This window comes from Gigantopelta aegis, chromosome 9 (assembly GCF_016097555.1).
Source record: "Gigantopelta aegis isolate Gae_Host chromosome 9, Gae_host_genome, whole genome shotgun sequence".
Lineage (NCBI taxonomy): Eukaryota > Metazoa > Mollusca > Gastropoda > Neomphalida > Peltospiridae > Gigantopelta > Gigantopelta aegis.
Genome location: NC_054707.1, coordinates 84,833,962 through 84,846,265, shown reverse-complemented (window position 1 = coordinate 84,846,265; position 12,304 = coordinate 84,833,962). Strand labels below are relative to the sequence as shown.

General features: G+C 36.2%; 1 protein-coding gene across 1 annotated transcript in view; it reads left to right on the top strand.

Moving 5' to 3' along the window:
• LOC121380558 (nuclear pore complex protein Nup160-like) overlaps positions 1 to 12,304 on the top strand; it is a 198,976-nt gene that overhangs the window by 17,775 nt on the left and 168,897 nt on the right. Inside the window, exon 3 of the mRNA XM_041509426.1 lies at positions 8,539 to 8,746. Within this exon, the coding sequence (XP_041365360.1) occupies positions 8,539 to 8,746 (208 nt within the window). The remainder of the gene's footprint in view (positions 1 to 8,538; positions 8,747 to 12,304) is intronic.

Below are 12,304 nucleotides of genomic sequence, written 5' to 3'. Positions count from 1 at the left end.
ACAGTAGGTTCAATATCAATGTCGTCAGTTAAAGATGACCTCAGTGTTGGTTGGAGAAGTGCACAAACCTTCGGAGATCTCAAAACTTTATCCACTTGACCTCTTACAACCACTCTACTATTGGGAGGAATAAAAATGTTTTGGTCTTCTGCATTTTAACTAAACCCAAACGCCAATCATTCCTTATCAAGTTTTTCTCCTGCAAAACCATACTTCTGTAAGCCAAGTACCATGTAGTAAACAATGGAGCTTTTTGCAGAAATCTGTTTCCATGTTTAGCCTTGCATTCTGCTATCAGACAACTCAAGATGTTAGTACCAAGCAACACAGGCACACGAGCATTATACTTAGTATCAGGGACAATCAAAAACAAACATGGTACACATCCCACATCGATACCACCACCAGTAATAGCAAGTTGAACCTCCACAAAACCCTTATATGGAAGGTTTTCTCCTCCAGCACATTCAATGTTAAGAAGATCCCCAACAGGTTCCAAAGGGATATGCTGTAGATTAGTCATAAAAAATGATTCTGAAATAATGGAAACTGTGGCACCTGTATCTAGAAGAGCACACACTGGTACCCCTTCAATAGATACTTCTACCTCGTTAGCTTGGCCAACTAACCCATCAGGCACTCGATTCACTGTAGGGCATGCTGTGGAACCTATGGTCGCCCTCTTCGCATAAGTCCCCGGGAGTTTAAAGGTCGGCGTAAATGATCGAGTCGCACTCTGCAGCCTAATGCAATGTGTCCTGCGTAACCACACCGGTAACACACTGGTTCCTGACATTCATACCTTGCATCACCTGCACCCTCCAAGTTATTTCCATTTGGAAAAGATGAAGCAGGCTCATTACTTCTAGTTGGAAATGTCTTAGGTCTACTGTTGTCCATGTTCTGTGACATCTGTCTCTGTCCATACTGATGACTGTCATAAGACCTAGGTTCACGGCTCAAGGGTTTCCTACCACCTCTATTTTGGTTGTATGGTGAATCGTATCTGGACTGGCTTGGTGGAATCTGAAATTGTTGTTGGTGAACAAAAGCAGAATCTTGTTTATGTTTCAAATCTGAAACCTGGCTACAAAGATCCTGTACCACTGAAGTCAGTTTATCCAAATCGGTACGTGTCACAGCTTCTGTTGATGCTGCCATCTTCACTGAAGCTGGTTTCTTGGACGAAGATGATGCCATGGCTGCAGCAACCGAATTACTCTTCATGTCGTACTCAATTTCCCTCAAAGCCACCCTAAGCACATCAAAGGAATGTATGCTGTCAAACTTATGACCAGAAACAATCTTCAATTCCGGTACCAGTCCACTCCATAACATATTCCTCAACATTTCATCTTGCTCTGGCAATGGAATTGAATGATGCTCTGTTACCTTAGACAAAAGATTTTCCAATCGACAACCCCAAGTTGCTATATCCTCTTCAACACCCTGACTCGCATTATAGAATTGTGCCATCAAAGCTTCTCTGCGCTGCACTGTCCCAAAAATACTTCTAAGTTTCGCCAAAACATTTGAAATAGAAGCTTTAGGACCCAATCGCATAGCCACTCGAGCGGCTTCACCTCTCAGTGATTGTCTAATGGCCTGACTAATTACCTCAGAACTTTAAGTTTTATCCTGAAGTAAACAATCAACTTCATAAGTCCACAAGTCAAATGAAGTATCTTTCCCCTGTCCATCTCCACTAAAGAAGGATAATTTCGGAAAACGGGGGAAAGCAACAGCAGATTCCTTGGATGGAGGTAAAGGATCCTCAATCTTGATAATCGGCTCCTGTTGTTGAGACATGCCTTGAATCCACGCTTTTAATTCCTCAGGTGTATCATATTTAGGCGCTAAAGCCATCTTATGAAAGATACTGATCATTTCCCCTATCTCTTGCTGATTAAGTTCCATGATTGTAATTCGGTATGATAACAATCAACAGAATTTAAATAATTCCCAAGTATGTAATAACTTAAAACTAATTTAAAGTCACTACATAAATAAGAAAAACCAGCATCAGTGTTGTAAAAAAAATAAACAAAGTTATCTAATTTAATGGAAAGAATTCACCAATAGGCTTCTGAAATCAACAAATTATGAAATCATAAAGCTCTTTGTCCCAAATGTAGATATAAAATATCTCAAACTAAGACAAACCAAAGTCAAACCGTATACATATATGTCAATAAAATCCAGATTAAAGTGAAGAAAAATTTTGATTCCTGAAACAGAAATGTAACTAACTACCATCAATCTATCATTAGCTAATGACAGATTTACAACCAACACTCATCAGCAGAAACAACAATAAGCAAGCAAATATATTCCAACTCCTAAAACCATATCAACACCAAATCTCTATAAAAGTAACAGTTCAGTCATTCAATTTAAATGAAATACGGAACACAATCAGGAAAGTAACAACAAATCGCGATATAAAAATGTCTTGAAAAAATATATATATTGCAAAGGGAGAAAGAAGAAATTGAGTAAATAAATAAAATAAAACTGAGCTGTTCAAGTTATAACAGCTGAACAGCAATAATAGCAATTGTGTATGTATCCAGTAAATTTCAGTGTAGCTAGTACTGAAGTTATTGTAAACTGTCAAACTGAAAACAGTTGGACAGTAAAACTGCAATTGTCTAAATAAACAATTCCATTTATATACAATTGGCCATTGCAATTGCAATATGCTACACAACTACAAATAATATATATATTTTTATAAATATTTAACTAAAGTAACAAAGTACAAATGTGGAATAAGTGATAAATGTAGTGCAAATGTACTGTAATTGTCTTCAGTCCATTGTCAGTCAATTAACTAAATGAAGGTGTAATAATCATGTTTGACAATAAATCATCACTATTCCATACCCTGTATGTGGTACACGGGCGCACGACAATGATTTGACAACATAAACCAATGTTTACAGACAATGAAGTAGTTATATCGGAAACAGCACAGTGATGGGCGTACTTTATGACACCTGTCCACCAGGCGTAACTGCTGTTTGCTATCACAAGCTGAGCGAGTGCGCAGTGTTTCAACATGGCTGTAGCTATAGCACTCGTCTTGCATTTCTCCTCCCATTAGAAGAGAATTCATATTTCAAGATCGATAAATTTCAACAGGAATATTGCATACGTTTGTTTGTCCATTAAAATGATGATTAAAATTAAATATAAAATACAACAATCTCCACCCCACCCTTGCCCACCACCCCCTTATTCTGACTGCAAGCTGAGTACAGGTACCATAATAATGTGAATTCTCAAGTCCTCTTAAAGGCACATTGTTTTTACTATTAGAGCCATTTTTACTTTACTTACATTTTGTTCTTTAGATTATCCATTTCCGTACATTCAAAGTGTTTTTGGTCATCCTGGTGTTTTTAATATCACAAAATGCATTTCTCATATTTTTTAAAATGCATGTGTGTCTGAGATGTAACAGTTATAGTGTCAAGTTTTAGTCTAGTTTTATAGGGTATTTCACCATTTCAAAGTCACATCCTCATGTTTCACTCAATTGTAACTTTATCCAAATGCGTTACAGGTTTGTAGATTAACTAAACTTAGTGTGCATTTTCATGGGCTGAAACTAGTGTCTGTCCCTTTAACTATTATCATATGGTTTACTAGTTTACTACTAACAAACAATCACTTTTGTTTGTCATGCTATGATTGTGTAATTTATATTGTTTGTGAAAAATGGACAGTAATGTGCAATGTTGCCCATTTTACCAAAAGGTGTAATCATTAATAGAATGAAAAAAAAAGAGAAGTAAAATAAATATCTATAGATAAAACTGTCATATGCAAATCTTGCGCTGCTTCCTGAAAATGCCAAACTGAATGGCACTGTCTCTTTAATTAAGTCACTTCTTTTTGCAGAACTTTGTAAAAGGAAGTGTTCAGCATATTTACTGATTTCATAATGTTTTTTGTTTGTTTTATTTTTAAGGGAGAGTGGTAACAAATGTCTGTCACATTCCAGGGCTTCTGGAATTTTTTTAATAAAATCCACAAGCCATAGGATCAGTGATTTAAAAATTTTACTAGCCACGAATAAAAATTCAATAGCCATACTTTACTTTAAATTAATACAATTTTACTAAATAATAGTAATAATCAGATATGTCACCTAAAGAGCGAGATAGAGTTTAAAATCACTAACATTTGGGATGGGGTGGAGGCTAGATATTCATATTTACAAAATAGACTTGACTGCAACATTTGGCCAAACAAAGTTCACTAGCCATCGGGCAATGCAATAGTAGTTATTTACTAGCCCAACATTAAATATCACTAGCCATGGGAGTGGGGCTACTATAATCTAAAAGCCCTGTCTGGCAATGCAATAGTAGTTATTTACTAGCCCAACATTAAATATCACTAGCCATGGGAGTGGGGCTACTATAATCTAAAAGCCCTGTCTGGCAATGCAATAGTAGTTATTTACTAGCCCAACATTAAATATCACTAGCCATGGGAGTGGGGCTACTATAATCTAGAAGCCCTGTCTGGCAATGCAATAGTAGTTATTTACTAGCCCAACATTAAATATCACTAGCCATGGGAGTGGGGCTACTATAATCTAGAAGCCCTGTCTGGCAATGCAATAGTAGTTATTTACTAGCCCAACATTAAATATCACTAGCCGTGGGAGTGGGGCTACTATAATCTAGAAGCCCTGCACATTCACAGAAATGTTCATAAAAATAAAGTTAAAACAAGCAAAGAGAGCAAGATTAAACTTGACTCCATCATAAACACGGCACATTTCTTAATACTTGTTTTCTATGATTTTCAAAGACTGTCATTTGAAAGAAAACTTAATTTTATAAACTATTTTTATCTGTTTTCAACTGTACTGCTATTTAGTTATTGAAGTCACATGATTGTCATGGCATCTGCTGACAAAACTCTCTTTACAGATACTTGCCAAATATAAATGGTCCTTATATGTTTTAACGTAAATATCTCTGGATATCTGTTTATATATTTATTAAAACTCAGAATGCAGCTTATATATTTTAACCAAACAATTTTACCGTATAACTATTCATTTGTTCAACTCATAATATGATTGCAAGACATCAGAATTGTTATATTAGTTTTCCTTAAAATGCTGTCTGTTAACATTGGTTCTCAAGGACTCCATTTTGTAATTTGCTTGAAAATTTTAAAAATATTTTTGATAAATTATTATAAGTACATATTTTGTTGAACAACATACATATTTTGATAAAACACTGAAAGTTTTATGTTTGAAAGTTTTGGTTCTAACCTATCCCACTAAGCATTTCACTCACCAAAACAAATGTTTTGCAGATTTTTTTGTTTTTAAATTAACCTTTTGACAAAATTAATTACTATTATCATTACTATATGATTTACTTAAACCTAACCCTAAACTGTTCGTGTTTAGAGCCTGTCCTAGATAGTGACCGCCCCACTCTAAGAAGAAATAGGAAGCGGGGTCGGCCCCTACTACTCTTTTGTCGACTTTACTTTGTTTTATTGTGATACCATCTCGTATCCTCCGGAGTCGGGCCCGTCCGCACCACTATACCAACCCATGACGACTGGAATATACCCTAGTCTGATTCTCTCTCTCTCTCTCGTTCAGACAGATCCGGCTTCTCAAGATCTGTATTTCAGCACAGCACTACACCTTCAACGTCTATTGACTGTCAATCTAGGGGTTTTCTTGACGGGATACAAGCCATATCGTCCCTACAAGCTGTGCACCTTAACGGCATTAACGAGGCCACTCACGTGGACATATAGATCGGACTTTAAACTTTTAGACCTTCGTTCAAAACTTTGTCGAAATTACTTTCTTTTTTAAAAATATTATTAAATAGTCCGATCCTCTCTTCTTTCTCTTATTTATTTTTGGACTGTCCTTCTAAAATGCTCCAAATTATATAAATATTCGACCGAGCAGTCAATTCTTCTTTTTTTTGGCTTGTAACTTTTTTTTGGCTTGTAACTTTTTTTTTTCTTTTTTTTTTAAATTCTATTAACTTTTTTTTACTAATTGCTATTTTCAAAATTCTGCCCATTTTCAACCCCCTCCCTCCCCTCCATCCCAAGTCAGGCCACCGATCTTATCTAATTTCTTTTTGACCACCCGATCTAATCTAGCGACCAAATTTAATGAGTAGAGATGCGCATCAAAATTTTAAAGGCCCACTATTTAATTTTTGGATATAAATTTCAAAATTGTCCGCTTAATTTTGTTCTGTGTCGGGACAAGCCCCTGGCTATCCAGAGACAGGCCCCGGGACGGACATGCTCAAAACTCTAGTGGTATATGAGCATGTAAAAATTATTCGCACTTGCACCCTAAACTCAACCCATTTTATTTCTAGGGGAGGCCCCCCCCATACTGGTTCATTCAATTCCATAGTGCCCTACCTAAACATTTCTTTCTGGCAGAAACACTGCTTATGTACATCACTTTTTTGTCTTTATTAGTAGCAAGTACACAATACATAACTTATTTTTTTTAAATTTGTTTCAACCAAAATATTTACAGGTATTTAAAAAATAGCAATAGCATATCAGCTCAGAGCTGTAACAATAAAACATATATGGATATAGTTTATATTAAATGGAAAATCATCCCCTCTAGGACTGCTTATTTTAATAATCATAGTTATTAATTTTAATGGCATATGTTCAACATACATGAAAGTAAAAATCTGTAGCTTGTCATTCTAACTTTGTAAAGTCTTTGAACCAACGTAATAAAAACTAATCAATATTGTGTGTTAGTTTGAATGCTATTTCAGGGCCGAATGACAAGTAGGTTATCCCAAGCTGTCAATGTGAATATAGGTCACACTTCATAGTTATCCGAGACCACATGTCAAGAGACATCGTTGCAGACATTAAACAATAAGATTACATGCAAGTAAATCTTGATGTAAATTTGTAAAAAAAAACCCACTACAGTACTGCACAATGCAATTTTGGCTAAAACATTTTTATTATGTTGAATAAAAATTCCATTTGGCTAATATTTTGACTACAGGAATTTTTGATCCAGGGTTGCTTGCCCATAATATTTTTCCACTTGCCCATCCGAAAGACTTGCTTGTTTCAGTGAATAAATGAATACGTACCATATATGTGTTTTCTATATGTTATAAATACTGGTATATACATGTAATACACTTTATGTTATGTATAATTATTAAGCCATATATGTGTTTTCTATATGTTATAAATTTGTGTATATTGTAATTCAGTATTGTTTGTACTTGAGGGCTTCAGGGAAGATTAGCTATTGCTAACTGATTTACCCTCACTAAATTAAGAATTTATTATTGGGTTCCCAAGCTTTTTCGGCTTGGAACCTATTGTTTTTGCTAGGGTTATTATTATTTTTTATTTTTTTAAGCAGTCTGTTTTGTAATTTTCTGAGAAAAGTTCTGGGCTGATTTACCTGAAATTTGGTGGGTAGTTTGGTACATTGGGGGCATTGCTAGTATTAAAAATGTGTGTGTATTAGTCATGTGTATTGGCCTCTTAAGGCTGTCCAGCAATCCTCCTTTTCCTTCTTTTTCCTACTTTTTGGACTGTACTATTTTCCCTAATTTGTTAAAAAACCCACATGAATTGCTGTTAAAGTGTACATATTGTTTGTGTTATTATAAAAGTCAACAGGTACTGTTTCAGGTGAGTGTGCAATGTTAATTGACTGTTTCAGGTAAGTGTACAATGTTAGTTGACTGTTTCAGGCGAGTGTACAGTGTTAGTTGGCTGTTTCAGGCGAGTGTACAGTGTTAGTTGACTGTTTCAGGTGAGTGTACAATGTTAGTTGACTGTTTCAGGCGAGTGTACAGTGTTAGTTGACTGTTTCAGGCGAGTGTACATTGTTAGTTGACTGTTTCAGGCGAGTGTACAATTTTAGTTGACTGTTTCAGGCGAGTGTACAGTGTTAGTTGACTGTTTCAGGTAAGTGTACAATGTTAATTGACTGTTTCAGGTGAGTGTACAATGTTAGTTGACTGTTTCAGGTGAGTGTACAGTGTTAGTTGGCTGTTTCAGGCGAGTGTACAGTGTTAGTTGACCGTTTCAGGTGAGTGTACAGTGTTAGTTGGCCGTTTCAGGCGAGTGTACAATGTTAGTTGACCATTTCAGGCGAGTGTACAATGTTAGTTGACCGTTTCAGGCGAGTGTACAATGTTGACCATTTCAGGCGAGTGTACAATGTTAGTTGACCGTTTCAGGCGAGTGTACAATGTTAGTTGACTGTTTCAGGCGAGTGTACAGTGTTAGTTGACTGTTTCAGGCGAGTATACAATGTTAGTTGACTTGTTTCAGGAGAGTGTACAATGTTAGTTGACTGTTTCAGGAGAGTATATAATGTTAGTGGACTGTTTCAGGCGAGTGTACAGTGTTAGTTGACTGTTACAGACAAGTGTACAATGTTAGTTGACTGTTTCAGGCGAGTGTACAGTGTTAGTTGACTGTTTCAGGCAAGTGTACAATGTTAGTTGACTGTTTCAGGCGAGTGTACAATGATGTTCTTGAGTTGGTGGAGCAGTCACTGGATGTCAGTCTAACTGCCAATCACATCCGCTACCGGTTCCAGGACACGCCCATCCTCGATGGTGTGTCGATCCATGAGTTGCACAACAGCGTTGTCGTGCTGGTGGCCACTGTGGCCAGTGTACACAGACTTGTCTTCCCACACCCGGAGGAAATCTGCAGACACGTAGGTGCTTTCTTCTACACTTCTTACTTTTACATACAACAGGATGCGAAATAAGCGGTATCACATTGCAAAATATGACACAAATATCATGCTTTGCTAGTCAAATGCATTTTTGTGTTGCAAACAATTGCGATGCAATTTTTAATTGTAATTAAAAATATATGGGTAAAATGGAACTTTCCATAAAAAACTAAATTTGTTTCTACAGTAATTGTTTTAATTGTGTTGTCTGAAGTTTATAAAATTATTTGGTGATTAGTTGGTTTAAATGTAGGCTTTTCAAGTTAAGTATCTGAAATACTTTTTTGCTATATTTGTTTTTCTAAAAGTTATCTGATGACATTGGTTCTCGAAGAGTCCATTTTGTAATTTGCCTTAAAGCCGAACGCCCTAGTTCCATCCAGCGAAAATAAATTATAATTTGGTTAATCTACAAACCTGTAACACACTTAGATCACGTTTTTATCAAATGGAGTGAAAAAGCAGGTTTTATATCAATAAATACCATGGGAATCCCCATGTCCCAATTGCTTGAAATAATTTTGAAAGTTAGTATTCTGATGTCACCGGTAGATGTCGCTCGAAGCACAACAATGCCTACATCGCGACAAATTTCATAGAGTGCGCACAGACTTGGGGTGCGTTCCTTTCACCTCTCCTGGACATGTTCCAACTGTTCTGTCCTCATTGTATCCCCTCTCCAGATATCGTAAGACTTAGCAAAATTATTGGTTTTAAGGGTTTGTAACGTTTTGTATTGAGACATTTGTCTGAACATTATTGTTACTGAAAATGTTCACGAACTGTGAAGAAAAATCGCACGAATGAACAACAAGCAAACGACAACAAATCGGATGTTGATTGCGCAAACCGTGCACGAGAAAACAAACCAAACCAAAATGATAATGGTCACGTGGTATACCAACGTCTGTGACATTTACACAGGAAGATTCCCTCTAAAAATAGATTGGACCTCGCTTGCTTAACGCTTTTTTCTCGAGTGCGTGCAGCTTTTTAAGAAATAAAAAAAATGCATTTCGTGGTTTTACAAACATCAGGATTACCAGGATTACCAAAAAGCACTTCAGGTGAATGGAAATGTGTATTCTAAATAATAAAATGTAAGTAAAGTGCAATTTTATTTGTGAAAAAATGGGTTTAATAGCGAAAAACAACGCCGTAATGGTTAACAACTAGCCGTAACTAGGGCGTGTCCCTTTAAACTATTTAAACTAATTTTTATAAATTATTATAAGTACATGTTTTGTTGAACAACATACATGTTTTTTTAAAACACTGAAAATTTTTGTGTTTAAAAGTTTTTGCTGTAAGCTATACCACTAAACGTTTCAGGTTACGTAGTTAACAATATTTTCTGCTGATGTATGATACAGGTTTTGACGCACGTGTGGTGATCTTTGCTACATAGAGGCCTGTTTAGTGCTTATTTGAAGTGTAGAAATACTAATGAAAAGGTAGCTGTTTGAAAAACAACTGTCTGTTTATAAATATTGATATGTTTTAGAATAAAATGCTTATGCTCACCGAAACTGGTTTACCCATGATACATGATCAATGAATTTGAATACTGTTTTCCATTTCATAAATAGGAAGATTGCCACTTTCTAGTGTTGCATTTTAGTAAAGGTTTTTTTTAATGAGATTAGAATTTACTTGCTGATGTGATAATAAACAGACAATTATAGACACTAGTCACTCAGTACATAGATAAATTGCACAATTGTTTCTCTGATAAACTTCATGCTTTTCAAAGTTACACACACTCACATAGACACAAACACACATAAATATGCATACACACATATATACCGATACACTATATCAGTATATAAATATGGCTCCTAATTTTTCTATTTGGCACTTAAAAAAATAGAAGTAGTTGCCGTCTGGCTCCTGGACAGAAATGTTAACATAGAGGGCTCATCTTTTAAGAAGTAAAGAGGTTATTAATTAACATTTATTCCCTGTTTTTTTTTTAAATATTGGTCAGTGGCCTTCCTTCCTTCCTTCCTTCCTTCCTTCCTTCCTTCCTTCCTTCCTTCCTTCCTTCCTTCCATCCTAAACAAAATGTCAAATCACTCTGGTTTTCAACCCACTCCACTAAAACCTTACTATTTATCTCTGAGTGGTAGTCACGATTGTCCTTGGGTTTGGCTCTAAACACCAGTGCGCCACCACAAAAACCTTACTATTTATCTCTCTGTGGTAGTCACGATTGTCCTTGGGTTTGGCTCTAAACACCAGTGCCCCGCCACAAAAACCTTACTATTTATCTCTGAGTGGTAGTCACGATTGTCCTTGGGTTTGGCTCTAAACACCAGTGCCCCGCCACAAAAACCTTACTATTTATCTCTCTGTGGTAGTCACGATTGTCCTTGAGTTTGGCTCTAAACACCAGTGCTCCGCCACAAAAACCTTACTATTTATCTCTCTGTGGTAGTCACGATTGTCCTTGGGTTTGGCTCTAAACACCAGTGCTCCGCCACAAAAACCTTACTATTTATCTCTCTGTGGTAGTCACGATTGTCCTTGGGTTTGGCTCTAAACACCAGTGCCCTGCCACAGAAACCTTACTATTTATCTCTCTGTGGTAGTCACGATTGTCCTTGGGTTTGGCTCTAAACACCAGTGCCCCGCCACAAAAACCTTACTATTTATCTCCGAGTGGTAGTCATGATTATCCTTGGTTTTGGCTCTAAACACCAGCACCCCGCCACAAAAACCTTACTATTTATCTCCGAGTGGTAGTCACGATTGTCCTTGGGTTTGGCTCTAAACACCAGCGCCCCGCCACAAAAACCTTACTATTTATCTCCGAGTGGTAGTCATGATTGTCCTTGGGTTTGGCTCTAAACACCAGTGCTCCGCCAGGGAAGAAGCCTTTACTTTCGCATCTTTACCAGAGGGAATTTTACGACCACTAGCCATCACTAGTACTAGGTACCCACTAACTTGTAACTGTGTGGGAACCATTTACTCATATTTCATCTTGGAAAATAGGTTCATATCCTTCTTGACGTTTCCTTTTTATTGTTCAAAGATAATTGTTCCGTAAACTTACAATATCATATTATTCACATAAAAGTCGCTTGTTTTCACCACTATTTAATTATTTATTTTATTTATCTATAACCATAAGAGAGTAGCAGTAACTAATCGAGTATGTTTTGAAATAGTTAAAGAATGTTCCTTTTCCATGAATTTCTTAAAAATTCTTAACAATATGAATTTGTTTTACGAAAAGAAATTCCTGATAGTGTTTCTAACAAGTTCTTTTTGGAAGCTATAAAGTTTGTCCATTTTTTGTCCCTTTGATTTCCCGATTGACTTTAGTATTTTGTTTCAAAATGTTTTTTTAATTATTTACTCTAAAAAATGCCATGAATTTTGTCAAATGATAGAATGGTCTTCCACTTACATTCTCAGCTTTAAAAAAATCATAAACATTAAACATTATTTCCTTTACCTCACGTGTGTATTTCATGGGTATTGTAATAGTAATCGATATGCAGTTTTGAGGGGCCTTGGAACGGGGGG